At 42.5% G+C, this 11,777-nt stretch overlaps 1 protein-coding gene across 1 annotated transcript in view; it reads left to right on the top strand.

The window, feature by feature from the left end:
• Positions 1–978: 978 nt before the first annotated feature.
• The window catches only part of sec63 (SEC63 homolog, protein translocation regulator), a 36,336-nt gene continuing 25,537 nt past the window's right edge, over positions 979–11,777 (top strand). Inside the window, exon 1 of the mRNA XM_088934446.1 lies at positions 979–1,234. Coding sequence (XP_088790572.1) covers positions 1,111–1,234 — 124 coding nt within the window. The 5' untranslated portion in view covers positions 979–1,110. The remainder of the gene's footprint in view (positions 1,235–11,777) is intronic.

The following is an 11,777-nucleotide window of genomic DNA, read 5'->3' as shown; positions in this document are numbered from 1 at the left end:
AAGATAACTAAGGGAGTGTTAAATTAGAATATGAATGTCACCATCCTTTTTATGAGTATTGTTTGAATATATTCACATCTAAACCATCAGCACCAGACACTTATTTATTATCACAAGCAGAAAGTATATTTTTAATGAAGGATTATCCAGTGTGATTCCAGAAACAGTTTTCATACCCCTGCATATAAAGTTAACGGGCTGTGGTCAGTTTTGTGTCATTATTGAAGGCATTCCACCAAACCCCTTGTTGCCCTGCAATTTTGAGTTACATTTTTTTTTATTTGAAAGATTATTCAGATTTTTTCTTGGACAGTGGGCCAAGCCAAAACAACGAAGAAACACTGCTTTTTATGTGTTTGCAAAAATAAATCTTCTTATTTAAAGTGTATACAAATTGATTGAGACATTCAATGAAGTCAGTGGACTTTAGTTTCTATGGGCCTTTAGTGGTGTGAAAACACTCCTTTCTGGCCTCCAAAGTCTTTCAGTATTTACATGTGCTACTGTATTTACATTTCATCAGTTCGATGGCTGGGAGACTCAGTTGTACCTATTTTCCTCCAGCCTTCCACCCTTCCGTGGTTGGACTGCGAGAGCCGGCGGCAGGATTTGCCTTAGTCCCAGACCGTCTCCCGAGCCATGATTGGCCGATATTCACCTACGCTCTCAAGATTCTGCTCAATGTTGCCCATCAGACGCTAATCAAATTCGAATAGCACTTGTCCATTGTTTATATTCCTCTTTGGGGTAGTGAACGAAAAATGGAGAAACATAAATGGAGGAAGGTTTCATTTCATCCTAAAACCTATAAAGATACTGAAGATACTTTGCAAAGAAAATTCTCTATAGCCTATCAGTTTGGCTAATCATTCTTTGAATTACGTCAGGGTCAACCAATCAGCACTGGGTGACGGTCGGTGACCCACGTTTTAGTCCCGCCCACTCCCCCGCTCGCTGAGAGAAGGCTGCCGAGCCGCTCTCTCTACGCATGCGTAGGCCACGTACTCCAGGTCCCGCGGCGTGTCGCGCAGTTTACCCGTGTGCGTCTCCGTGCACAAGTCCGGGAGGTTCCGCGGCGGAGAGGAAGGGGGTCTCAATAGCCTCTCCGCAATGGCAGGGCAGCAGTTCCAATACGATGACAGCGGCAACACTTTCTTCTATTTCCTCACCTCGTTCGTCGGGCTCATTGTCATCCCAGCTACCTACTACCTCTGGCCCCGGGATCAGAACGCGGGTGAGGCCCCGGACAGGGGAGCCGACGGTGGGATCCGAGGGGGTGATGAAGCGGGCAGGAGGGACACTGTTGCCTGGCTGTGGGCGCAGACCTGTAGAGGCCTGCATCACTGTTTCCGAAACGTTGGTTCAAATCGAGGTTCCCTTCCCCGAGGCTGCGAGAAGGTAGTGTACGCGGTCGCAGCCGGACCGGGACTGAACAGCCGAAGGAGGATTTGCTCGGAGTAGGACGTGATCTAAACAACGGAGGGTTGAGATCACTTGTTAGAAAGTGGCAGTTCCTCGTGGGAAAATCGTGGTGGACGGGGACTAAAGTTTTACCCCTTGTCTGCTGCTTGCGATGGCTTTGTTTACGCGTCCAGCCTGCTCACAGACGAGGATTGAGTGTAAGGTCAGAATGCAACACTTTCAGTGCAAGATGAACATCGCTGTCTACTGCTAGTGCAGATGGCTCTTCCACAGCGCAGTGGAACCACCCTCGCTTTGCCCAGAATGAAAGACATTTCAAGTCATAATTTCCTGACGGTCCAGTATCGAGCTAAGCTTGCCCGGTAATATCGTCAGCTGCACGCTGTAGCTCCCTGGTTTACAGAATCCGGTCCCCGGTGCGATGTAATTCAGTAGCCGGCTCTTTTCGTGTCCCTAGGGCAGCAGCTGCAAATCTGTAAGGGTTCTGAAGTAGTGGTTTAAGGTCGTTTGCAGTTTGTCTAATTAAGCCAATACTTCTTTTAGATATGCGAGAGCTCTGCCCCTGCTCAGACAATTCACCCACATGCCCCTGAGCTCTGAGTGGACAACTCCATACCTGCTCTGCGTGTGAAGCTGACCGTTTGCTTGCTTCGTCGTCAGTTAATACCCATTTAAGTTGCCCTTGGGGAATATTGTCTTTTATTAACCACGCTGCTTTCTGAATTTGAGATGGTAGTGCGTGACGGAGTCTTGAACTCCCAGTACATTTTTTTTAACTGCCCTTTCTGAAGAATGACACCTTAGTTTGCAGCTAACGTCACCTGACTCCACCAGCAAATGTCTCCACGTCTTTTTTCCTTGAGAGAATCTACAATAGATGGAAACAGCCCACACTGTAATTCCAGAGCTTTAAGACTTAGACTTAGAATAGAAGCCTACACAGCAGCGTGTCTCCAGAGCTCGCGGTCCAGTCTGCCTCTTCCTGCTAAGCATTTTAGGGGTTACTTATACTTTGTCGACAAAAGGGGATGATAATGGCTAAGGGGATATACATGTTTGGTTATGCATTACTATAAGTTTTTCTGCATCTGCAGTAGATGTCGGACAGAAAGTGCTTGGCCTCTTGCTGAGTTTGCTTGTAATCTGCGAGATACATCTCATCTTAAAAAATCTTGGGATGCTTAGGCGTCGATGCGTGATTTCACTTAAAGGTAATACACGGTTAACTAATTTTTAAGAGAAAACCCTTCATCTAATTGGCTAAATGGAGCGAGTTTTAAAGGCTTTATTTTCAGTAAGTAATGTTACACTACGAGCTCTGTTCATTCCATGTTGACTGCCTCAGTATCCACATGTAGAAAAATGTTTTAGTGAGTGTGTTGTAGGTGTGAATTAGATTGCATTGGGCTTTATGTGGCACAGTGTACATCAGCAGTGTGATGCATTGTGCAGATGATCCTAAGGCTGGATGCAAGCGCTGCAGAAGCCAGACATACTGCAGGTTTGGAGCAAGTCTCGTGTATATTTTACCTAGCTCAGTGTCGTTCTCCTTGCCATCAAGGCCAAGTGTCAGACGCCCATGCTAGAGAAAAAAGGTTGGGGTTCTCTCTTTCAGTGCACTATACTATAAAAATATACGTTCAGAAGTTAATGTCCTAATTACATTAGATTTCAAACTGAAAGTGAGATTATCCTCTAACTGGCCCGTTGTTAGATGTGTTTTCCCCCAGATTAGCTTGGCATTCTGCTGCATGTACAGTTTTTTTTTTACCCCTGTACAGTGTGTTGAGTAGCACTTGCAATGAAAACAGCAACAGCAACATGGTGGCTCAGTTCAGGTTTAAACTAGAACATTCCACCTGTGGTTGTCGAGTGCTCCAGACTGCTGTTTTTATTAAAGTAATAAGGTTTTCTTCACAATGTTTTCTATGGTATGAGTGTTGGTGTGAATTAGTGTCTTCTGAAAGCTATCAGGTGTGACAGAAATTAGCTTGATAAGCAGCATTAAGGTGAACTCTTGAAAGCCTGGTTTATCAGCAGCTGTTGTCAGAGGCCTGATACTGACTGTAAAAGTTTTGCTTTGGTTGAACAACACTACTTAATTCAGTTATGAGTATTTACATACCTTGGGAACACGGATGACTCGGGGCTGTCTTGTCCTTTGTTACAGCAAGCAGGAGTCATATAGATACTGTGAGTAACACTGATATCAAGCAAGTCCTTTACTGTTTCTAAGATACATTAATCTGGTCTTATTTTTCACTTCTCTTTGGCCTTTGTGCACTTTTCCCATTTTCATAAAGTCAAAGCAAGCAATCTGTGTTTGGAGGAGTTTCTGTGGCCTACCTTGTTCACATAGCTTTGGACTTCCACGGATTCCTGCTACATTTTGATGGCCAGAATTGCAACCTGGAATGTGCAAAGGAATATATGGGTTATTGGAGTATAAAAGGAGAATTCTGTTTCTATTGACTTTGGAAATCCAGGTCTTACTTCTGTCTTTCGGCAGCTGATATTTTGTCCGCTTGGCTCAGTGTGATTTGCTTCAGTGCCTTGCTGTCTGAAAATAATTTAATGAGGATCTGTATTCTGTTGCTTCCTAAGAAGTTTGCCAGATGCAGTAGCGCACACCTGGCATATCTTTGATCTGTCAATAGCTCAACATATGCATACTGTGAGATAGGCTTGTCATCATGAATGAGGATGCATATACTTGTTTATATTGCACAAGGCTGAATATTTAAGCGCGTCTCGATTTCTGTGTTGAATGCACAACCCTAACGGCACCGTTGGCTGATCATCATGTGGCACATTGTGAAACTCACTGTTGCTGAGATGAAATGAATGGGGGTTGGGGGGGGTGTTATGGAGCTGAGGATGCTCTAGCCAGCTTCGGCCCACAGGACCCCCAGCAGTGCTCAGCCGCTTGAGTCCTGCTGCTGGAGTCCCCATCACTGATCAACGATAGAGCGGGTGGCTCTTCTCTGCTCTGATTCCAGGGCAGCAACCTCGTTTCTGTAACATGGTGTCCTTAATTATCCACAATCTTCTAAATCAGGCCCTTGAGTGTGCTGTTCAGTTTTAACATACACACTTTTTACTGTGTGTCTGTGCATTTTCTTGCTTCCTCACATTCTCTAGAAGATGTAAATAACGTGTCTATTGTAGCACCTAACATTGACATATTAGGTCTTATGTTGACCAAGTCTTTTCAAAATACTGCACTTGTCTGCTTTCAACGTCATCTGATACGTGCCTACGCTTTTTGGAACTTTGTGTCAATCTTTTTGAAATGCATTTGCTGGTCCTGCAGTGTTTGCTTTGACCTTACAGTCCAGTTTGTTCATGCTCGAAAACCTACCAGTGTTTCTGAATTAAAGCAGTTCTGCGAGCAAGAGTGGGCTAAAATTCCTCCACAGCGATGTGAAAGACTGATATTGAATTATAGGAAGCGTTGGGTTGCAGTCATTGCAGATAAAGGTGGCGCAACTAGTTAATAAGTATAAGCATGGAAATTAGTTTTACAATTACCTCACAGGGGATATGGGTGTTGGATAACTTTATTAAATGAAATAATATAAAAAGTTATTTTTTCACTCAGGTTCCCTTAGATCTAAAAACATCCAGTGTGACAAATATACAATTATAGAGGAAATCAGGAAATATTTTTTCACAGCACTGTACGTTTGGTGTCGGATGCAAACATGACAGGTTTAATAACTATACTAGAATCTGGATCATTGATATTAATTAGTAAGAGAAGAGGTCCTAGTACAGATTTTTGTGGTACTCCACAAATAAATCTATCTGCTATCTGTACTCTCTATTAACCAATTCACAATTCAGACATGTTTCCCTTTAATGAAATTCTAAATATATCCAGGAGTTCTCAAATTAGCATAGGCAGAAGTGGCACAAATTTGATGCAAATATTGGACATCATTTAACTTGCTTATCTTCTTCTCTTCTTGTGCTCCTTCTGTGCTCACTGTGCTCTGATAATCTCATCTAGATCCCTGTCTTATCTTGTGCTTCACTGTCTGGAGTCATAACTCAACTGAAGTTTGAGGGTGAATCTGTATTGTCAGCTTCCACATAAATGTACTTTAGGGCATAGAGGCGGAGCCCAATTTTGTTTTTTGTGTAGACGAGGGAGAACCCTGGCTCACAAGCAGCACTTGCAGCGGCAGACTGAGGGACAGCGGCGCAAGCTTGCTTCTGTTCCCAATGCTAAACCGTTAAACATGTTCCGATGTTAAATCAAATGCAAATTTCCAACAACAGGAGTGAAAAATAAGCATGTTTTGTGGTACCATTTTGTATGTTATTGAAATCTATGGTCCCCACCTTACACATTTCAACTGCATCCGTTTGTCGGTATTCCAATTATGTGAATCCCCGACATATAATATTCTCCGTGTGTATCCGTGAGTTGTTTCTAGTTCAAAGAACTGAAACAAGTTCTGGGTCTAAGGAAGATTTATGTGTTGTAAATCCATTTGGACTAATCCGTAAGATCTCATTTCCATCTAAGTGATCCTCTAGTTTATTTCTAATAATGAACAAGTAAAGGTTTATTCTGTGCTGGAAAGGAAACAACATTTCGGCTGTGGAGCCTTCTCCGGGTGTCTGTATACTTAATGGTCTATAATGACGGTGGGTCTTATGGATGGGCACTATGTTAGCAGTTCTCCAGTCCCCGGGTACTTCCCCTGTCTTATGAGACTGGTGGAAAAGTGGAGTCACTGGCTTCTGAATATCTTGTTTCCTTACATACAATTGGTAAGATGCCATCAGATTCCGTGTTAATCTTGCATTCTCCTAGTACCCAAAGCTCTTTTCCTTTTCAGTGCTGACACTGTTTAATACAGGACTTTGTCCTTATGCTGTCTGAGGCATGTCGGTGACTTTTCTTATGAACACCTGAGTGGAATACTCATTTAGTACTTCAGTGGTTTTCCTTACATTGTTTCCCATTTTTGCCCTAAATATTTTTGACTTCATCTTTAATGGTCATTTTATTTTTGTAGCATTGAAATGTATTTTAGCCTCCATTGCAATATCCCTTTCCTTTCCCTCTCTCTTGGCCTTTTAAATATCCTTTTTCACCTGTGATTGTACTTCATTTTACTTGCTTGCTTTAACTGGATCACGATCAGCTCTCTTTTCCATATTTAGCCTAACTGATTTGATGTGATGCTGTTATTTTGCTTTTGATTTAGTCTTGGGATAAAAGTGTTCTGTGCTTCAATAAGAATTGGTGTAAGTCATTAATATTCATTCTCAACTGTTAGCGTGCATTATCCCATTTTACTTCTCTCAAACTCTCCCATACCTTCACATTTTGCTGTTCTGACAATGTGTAAGGTTTTGATTTGGACTCTGTAGTTTAATAACGTACCATATTAAGATCACCATTCCCTTAATCGTTCTTTCACCCATGTTTGCCGCTGTCTGTATACCACATGTTGAGTGGTAGTTCTGCTGAGAATTTTGTAGTAGTGGAAACAGTTTTCCTTTTGCAAATTTCTGTTGTGATATGTTAAAATATTTCATATCAGATCAGAGCCATTTAGTAATCTGAAGGTGTGGTGTTTAATAACAAAAGGGCAGAACAAGTGTTTGAGTGTAACTGAAATCAAAATGCATGATTTTGTTTTGTGACATTTTAGATGTTTTGCAAAAATAAAGCTTCATGTACTAGACAGTTTTCTGTTTTCTGAGAGTTAAGATCATGTGCAGTGGTCGTAGCAGACTGCTGTGGTTTAGGTGCTGATTATAGAACAGATGAATGATTATGAATATCATTAGAGTAATAATAATGGCAGTAAGTATACAACAGCTGATCATACTGACTTCTGGATGCAACCCTGTCTTAAACAGGGAAAAGCAGGTTTTTCAGTTGAGATAAATGTAATAAAATAAGGGGAATCATCCCTCATATTGATGGTGTAGCTATCAAACAGTGATATGTTCTGTATGTTCTAAAATACTGACCAAATGAAGCTTGGTATCAGTATCTGAGTCAAATGTTGTGATGTTGGTGGAGCTGCACCTTATGTACTGCAGCCTTCTTCTCAATGTCCTGAGCAGGGGAGCACAATTTCTCCAAAACTGCACGCTAAAATCTCAAAAGCATTTTTGTTGGTGCCCCTTTCTACTTCCCGGATAACGTGGGACGTTGACTGAAAGAATATTTTTGAAAGCCTGTGTGGGAGGGACTTGAATTTTGTCGACCGATTTCACTGTTGCTGTTCTAGTACCCAGGAGAATCCCAGCCTTGGTTTTAGAAAATAAAGTCCTGAAATGCAGTCTGCAGATTGGTCCCCGTGAGGGCTGGTCTGACAAGAGGGTTGACATGACAGTTGTGGGCAGTCTATTTCCCAGAGGATTGTGTAAATTTCTTTATCAGTATCAAACATTCAGCTTAGATGCTTTGCTTAGAAATTCGAATGCTTGGGTTTCAGCGTACTTTCATAGTTCCAAGCACACTGTGCACTCTTTGGCTATTGCAGTTGTCATCTTTTTTTTCCCCCGTTTATTATTAAATAAAGTCAGGCGTGAAGAATTTAACACTTTGAAACGTTAGTTCAAATTGAAATCGTAGCTCTGTAGCAATTTATTCTGGGGAAAATACAATCTTGCCTTTACCTTTTTATGTCTTTTTTTTTATCAGGCTACTTGAGTTAGCATAAATCTGTAGCTGTCAGTAATTACGAGCCAGCCAGAGTTCACAGGCGTCTCATGAATAAATTCAGCCCGGCTTTTATCGGGTGATGGGGGGGGAATTAGATGCCACAAAACCAGATTTCTTTGCATGTTCTAGTTTCAGAATTCTATACATTTGCCTGATGCTTCAGGACAGCTAAAAAAAAACAAGAAAGGTAACAGAGGAGGAACTTGGGTTTAGTAAACTACAGGTTCTAGTTGTTGGGCTGTTGAAAATATTACAATTGAGGTAGGGGTCAGTATTGATAACGGAATAGATGGTCTCCCTCAGACCCTTCCCGGTTCAGTCCAGTGGCGGAGTTTGTTATTCTGTAGTCTATCAAATGATAAAGGAGAAGGTTGGAAGAGAATCCCAGTGGGCTGGAAGTGGGCGAACCACTTTTTTCAGTAGAATTATGAGCTTCTCGCGTTGCTTGACCAGTCAGTGAGCTGTGCAGTACTTGGTTTTGAGCTCGTGCGCCAATGGAGTGCTTGGGTTAATGTGGAGGATAGGTGTTTTGACATGTTTTCCGCTGTATAGAGTTTGAGCTTGAAATACCTGTACTTTTGAGAGTCAAAAAAGTGCATTCTTCTCAGCTGTACATGGAGTGATTAATGCTGCACTATGAATAGTTTTGTTCTCTGACACATTCGTATTGCATTTACCTTGACACAGCGGCTCATGGGAGCCTCCCTGCAAGATGTCATCCCGCGGCCTGTGTGGGTGTGCGTCTGCTGCTTATTTCTGCTCGGCGCATTGCTCTTGGCATGTTAACACCCAGTGAGGTGCCCTGGAAGGTTGTGTTTCCTGAGTGAAGCGTTTAGTAACGAGGTGTTCTGCTTCTCGCTTGAAGAATCGGAGTCTTATTGCCAGGCTGTAATTGAAGATACTCCTGGTGGAATCCGTGCAGCTCTTCCAAACAGATGGGGACCAATCGTGTGCTTTTGATGGGCATAACCAACTTTGTTTACACAGAATTGTACTTAATGCATCAAGGAGTTGAATGTTATTCTGCTTTCTGGAAACTTTTATACCTAATTTTCAATAAACTTCACATAAGACTAGACATTTGTCATAATTAGTGGACATCCGATGAGTGGCATGACACGTGACTCAATTTTTTTTCAAAAAAATAATTAATTTTTGTGACATTTTAATTATTTAATAAGCTGCAATGTTGAAATGAGTGCTCTATTGAAACAAGATCGCACTAATCACACTCAGTTTCTACTTATTCATATCAATCCTCAATAAATATAGTAGGCTTAATAGTTGTCAGTTTTGTGTTTTATATAGAAATTAATAATCTAACAGTCAGTGGAATTAGTCTGTATGTAAGACTTCAGATCCCCAAAGAAGATGGAAAGGTTAGAGAGTGGAAATTAGTCTTGGATAATGACAGAATATGGTGCTGCGGGTACCTGGATATTTTGTCTATTTTGTGATGTAAATTGGAGGTTTTACAAGTTACTGCGCACATTTAACGTTTATTGTGGTTTGAAATGCACTCATCAAGGCTGATTCTCTCCAACCCCGGAAATTGAAAATAGCCTCACAGTTCCCCTTTGAAGTCAAAGCCAGCCCTTTTCCCAAAACAGCAAGTCGTCAAGGTTTCTTGATGTCCTGGAGTCTCGGGTCTGGTGTTTTTTTGCTTTAATCTGCGTGCAAGTTCTGAAAGGCAGAACAAACACTAAAAAAAAACAGGGAGTGCTGCGTAGCATCTGCTCGGCTCTCGCATGATGAATAGGGAAAGTGCCAAGTTTACACACTCCCCCGTCTTTACGGCAAAGTTTGTGCAGTTTCAGGGTGTATATAAAGTTGAACGAGCAGTTTCCACAAAGTTAAATTAATCTAGTCGTAGCTGTTAGTCTTGATCCCCTGTTGCCTGGAGAAGATGCTTCCCCACTGTTTCCTGTCAGCCCCTAGTGAAGATTGAAGTGCCTCTTTCTGCATGGAATTGCTGTGATTCTGTTTGGTTCTGTGAGTGTGCAGTCATTGGAATTATCCCCATCTCGGCACGAGACGTCTCTCATGGACCAATCATTTATGGGGGCATGATGCCCAAACCTGCACCCATGAGAAATGGGAACGTGTTGGCTTTTCCAGGGTTGGATTTGGGCCTGATGCCTTTGCTGAATATGTTTGTTTTGTGTAAATATGGAATTGCCAGTTATTTGTGTTATACCCACCCGATTTTCAATGGCCAGTTGTGTGCGTTTCCCATCTCAGCTTGTAACTATGAACCCCACAGCCTCCCACAGGCCAGAATGTAGAATGAGGATGTGGAAGTGTAGACAGACTCCTCCGAGCCACCCACCTTCAAGACACTCATGTTTCAATATGGCCCAGGCTGCACCGCTACTGTTGAAGGCTCAGCACTGACCCAGCACCCAGAAGGCCACAGGGTTTGCCTGATCTCCCACCATCCTCGGCAGCACTTGGCCACTTATTTGCCTCTACTTGAGGAACCACAGTCACAGTCGGCTAGTGACCAGACCCAAGCTCGAACCCAGGATCTTGAAGCCCGGCCCTTAAATATTGATCCATAATCAGAATTTGTGAATGCAGCCTTTCACTACTGTGATGTATTATCATTTTAACAATGAGCTTTTAGCAATAATTAGACTAGATGGAATCACTTCAGAATATCAGAACTTTGTTTCCAGTTAAAATACCCTTAATGATGTTTTCAGTGGTCTCTGTCTATAGTGTTACTCAACTGACAAAATTTCAGTAACTGCCTACATTTCCTTTTCCGTGGTATGCTCCTGGGATGTTTTTTAAGGATCAGTCAAGGACAGGCGGCAAAGTGGATGCAAAGTTCATTTCCAGTTATTTCCAGACCACAGTGATGTTGCAGGGTTGCGATGCGTGAAATAGAGGGTCATTTTATTTAAAATCTTCAGCAAGATGGATCTGGCGCCGGCTGTTGTTCAAAGAATCCTATTGTTTCAGGCGGAAACTTTCATTTCTTTCTCAAACCACAAGCTCTGACCCTCGTATGTCATATTAAAATTGTATGTTGCAGAAGAATGTGGAGTGCCTCCAGATGAAATGTCTGTGTTCTCTTCTTCTGTTGTGTACAGAAATGTCATCTGCTGGAATCTATTGGAATTTGATCTAAACTCTGTTTTTATTATTTTTCCTTACACTTAAATAGCGCTTTTCTGGGCCCTCCACTCAAAGCGCTATACAGGTAATGGGGAGAATGTGCAGCTCCCACCTGAATGATGATACAGCAGCCATAGTGCACCAGTGCACTCACCACACATCACATAGCAGCCATATCACCCTGCAACTCGCAACTGGCAGCTCACTGAAGCTCAGCAGGTGTGAGCCTGGTCAGTACCGGGATGGGAGACCTCCGGGGAAAAACTTAAGGTTGCTGCTGGAAGAGGTGTTAGTGGGGCCAGCAGGAGATGCTCACCCTGTGGTCTATGTGGGTCCTAATGCCCCAGTATAGTTACGGGGACACGATACTGTAAAAAGGCGCTGTCCTTCGGATGAGACATTAAACTGGGTCCCGATTCTCTGGGGGCATTTCTCAAAAAGAGTAGGGGTGTTAACCTGGCCAAATATCCCGTTGGCCTTTACCAGACATGGTCTCCTAAAGATCCCCATTAGTGTCCCTGTCACTATACTGGGG

Source organism: Atractosteus spatula, chromosome 2, assembly GCF_055471065.1.
Source record: "Atractosteus spatula isolate fAtrSpa1 chromosome 2, fAtrSpa1.hap1, whole genome shotgun sequence".
NCBI classification, from domain to species: Eukaryota; Metazoa; Chordata; class Actinopteri; order Semionotiformes; family Lepisosteidae; genus Atractosteus; species Atractosteus spatula.
The sequence above is the reverse complement of the archived record's forward strand: the minus strand, read 5'-3'. Positions and strand labels throughout refer to the sequence as shown.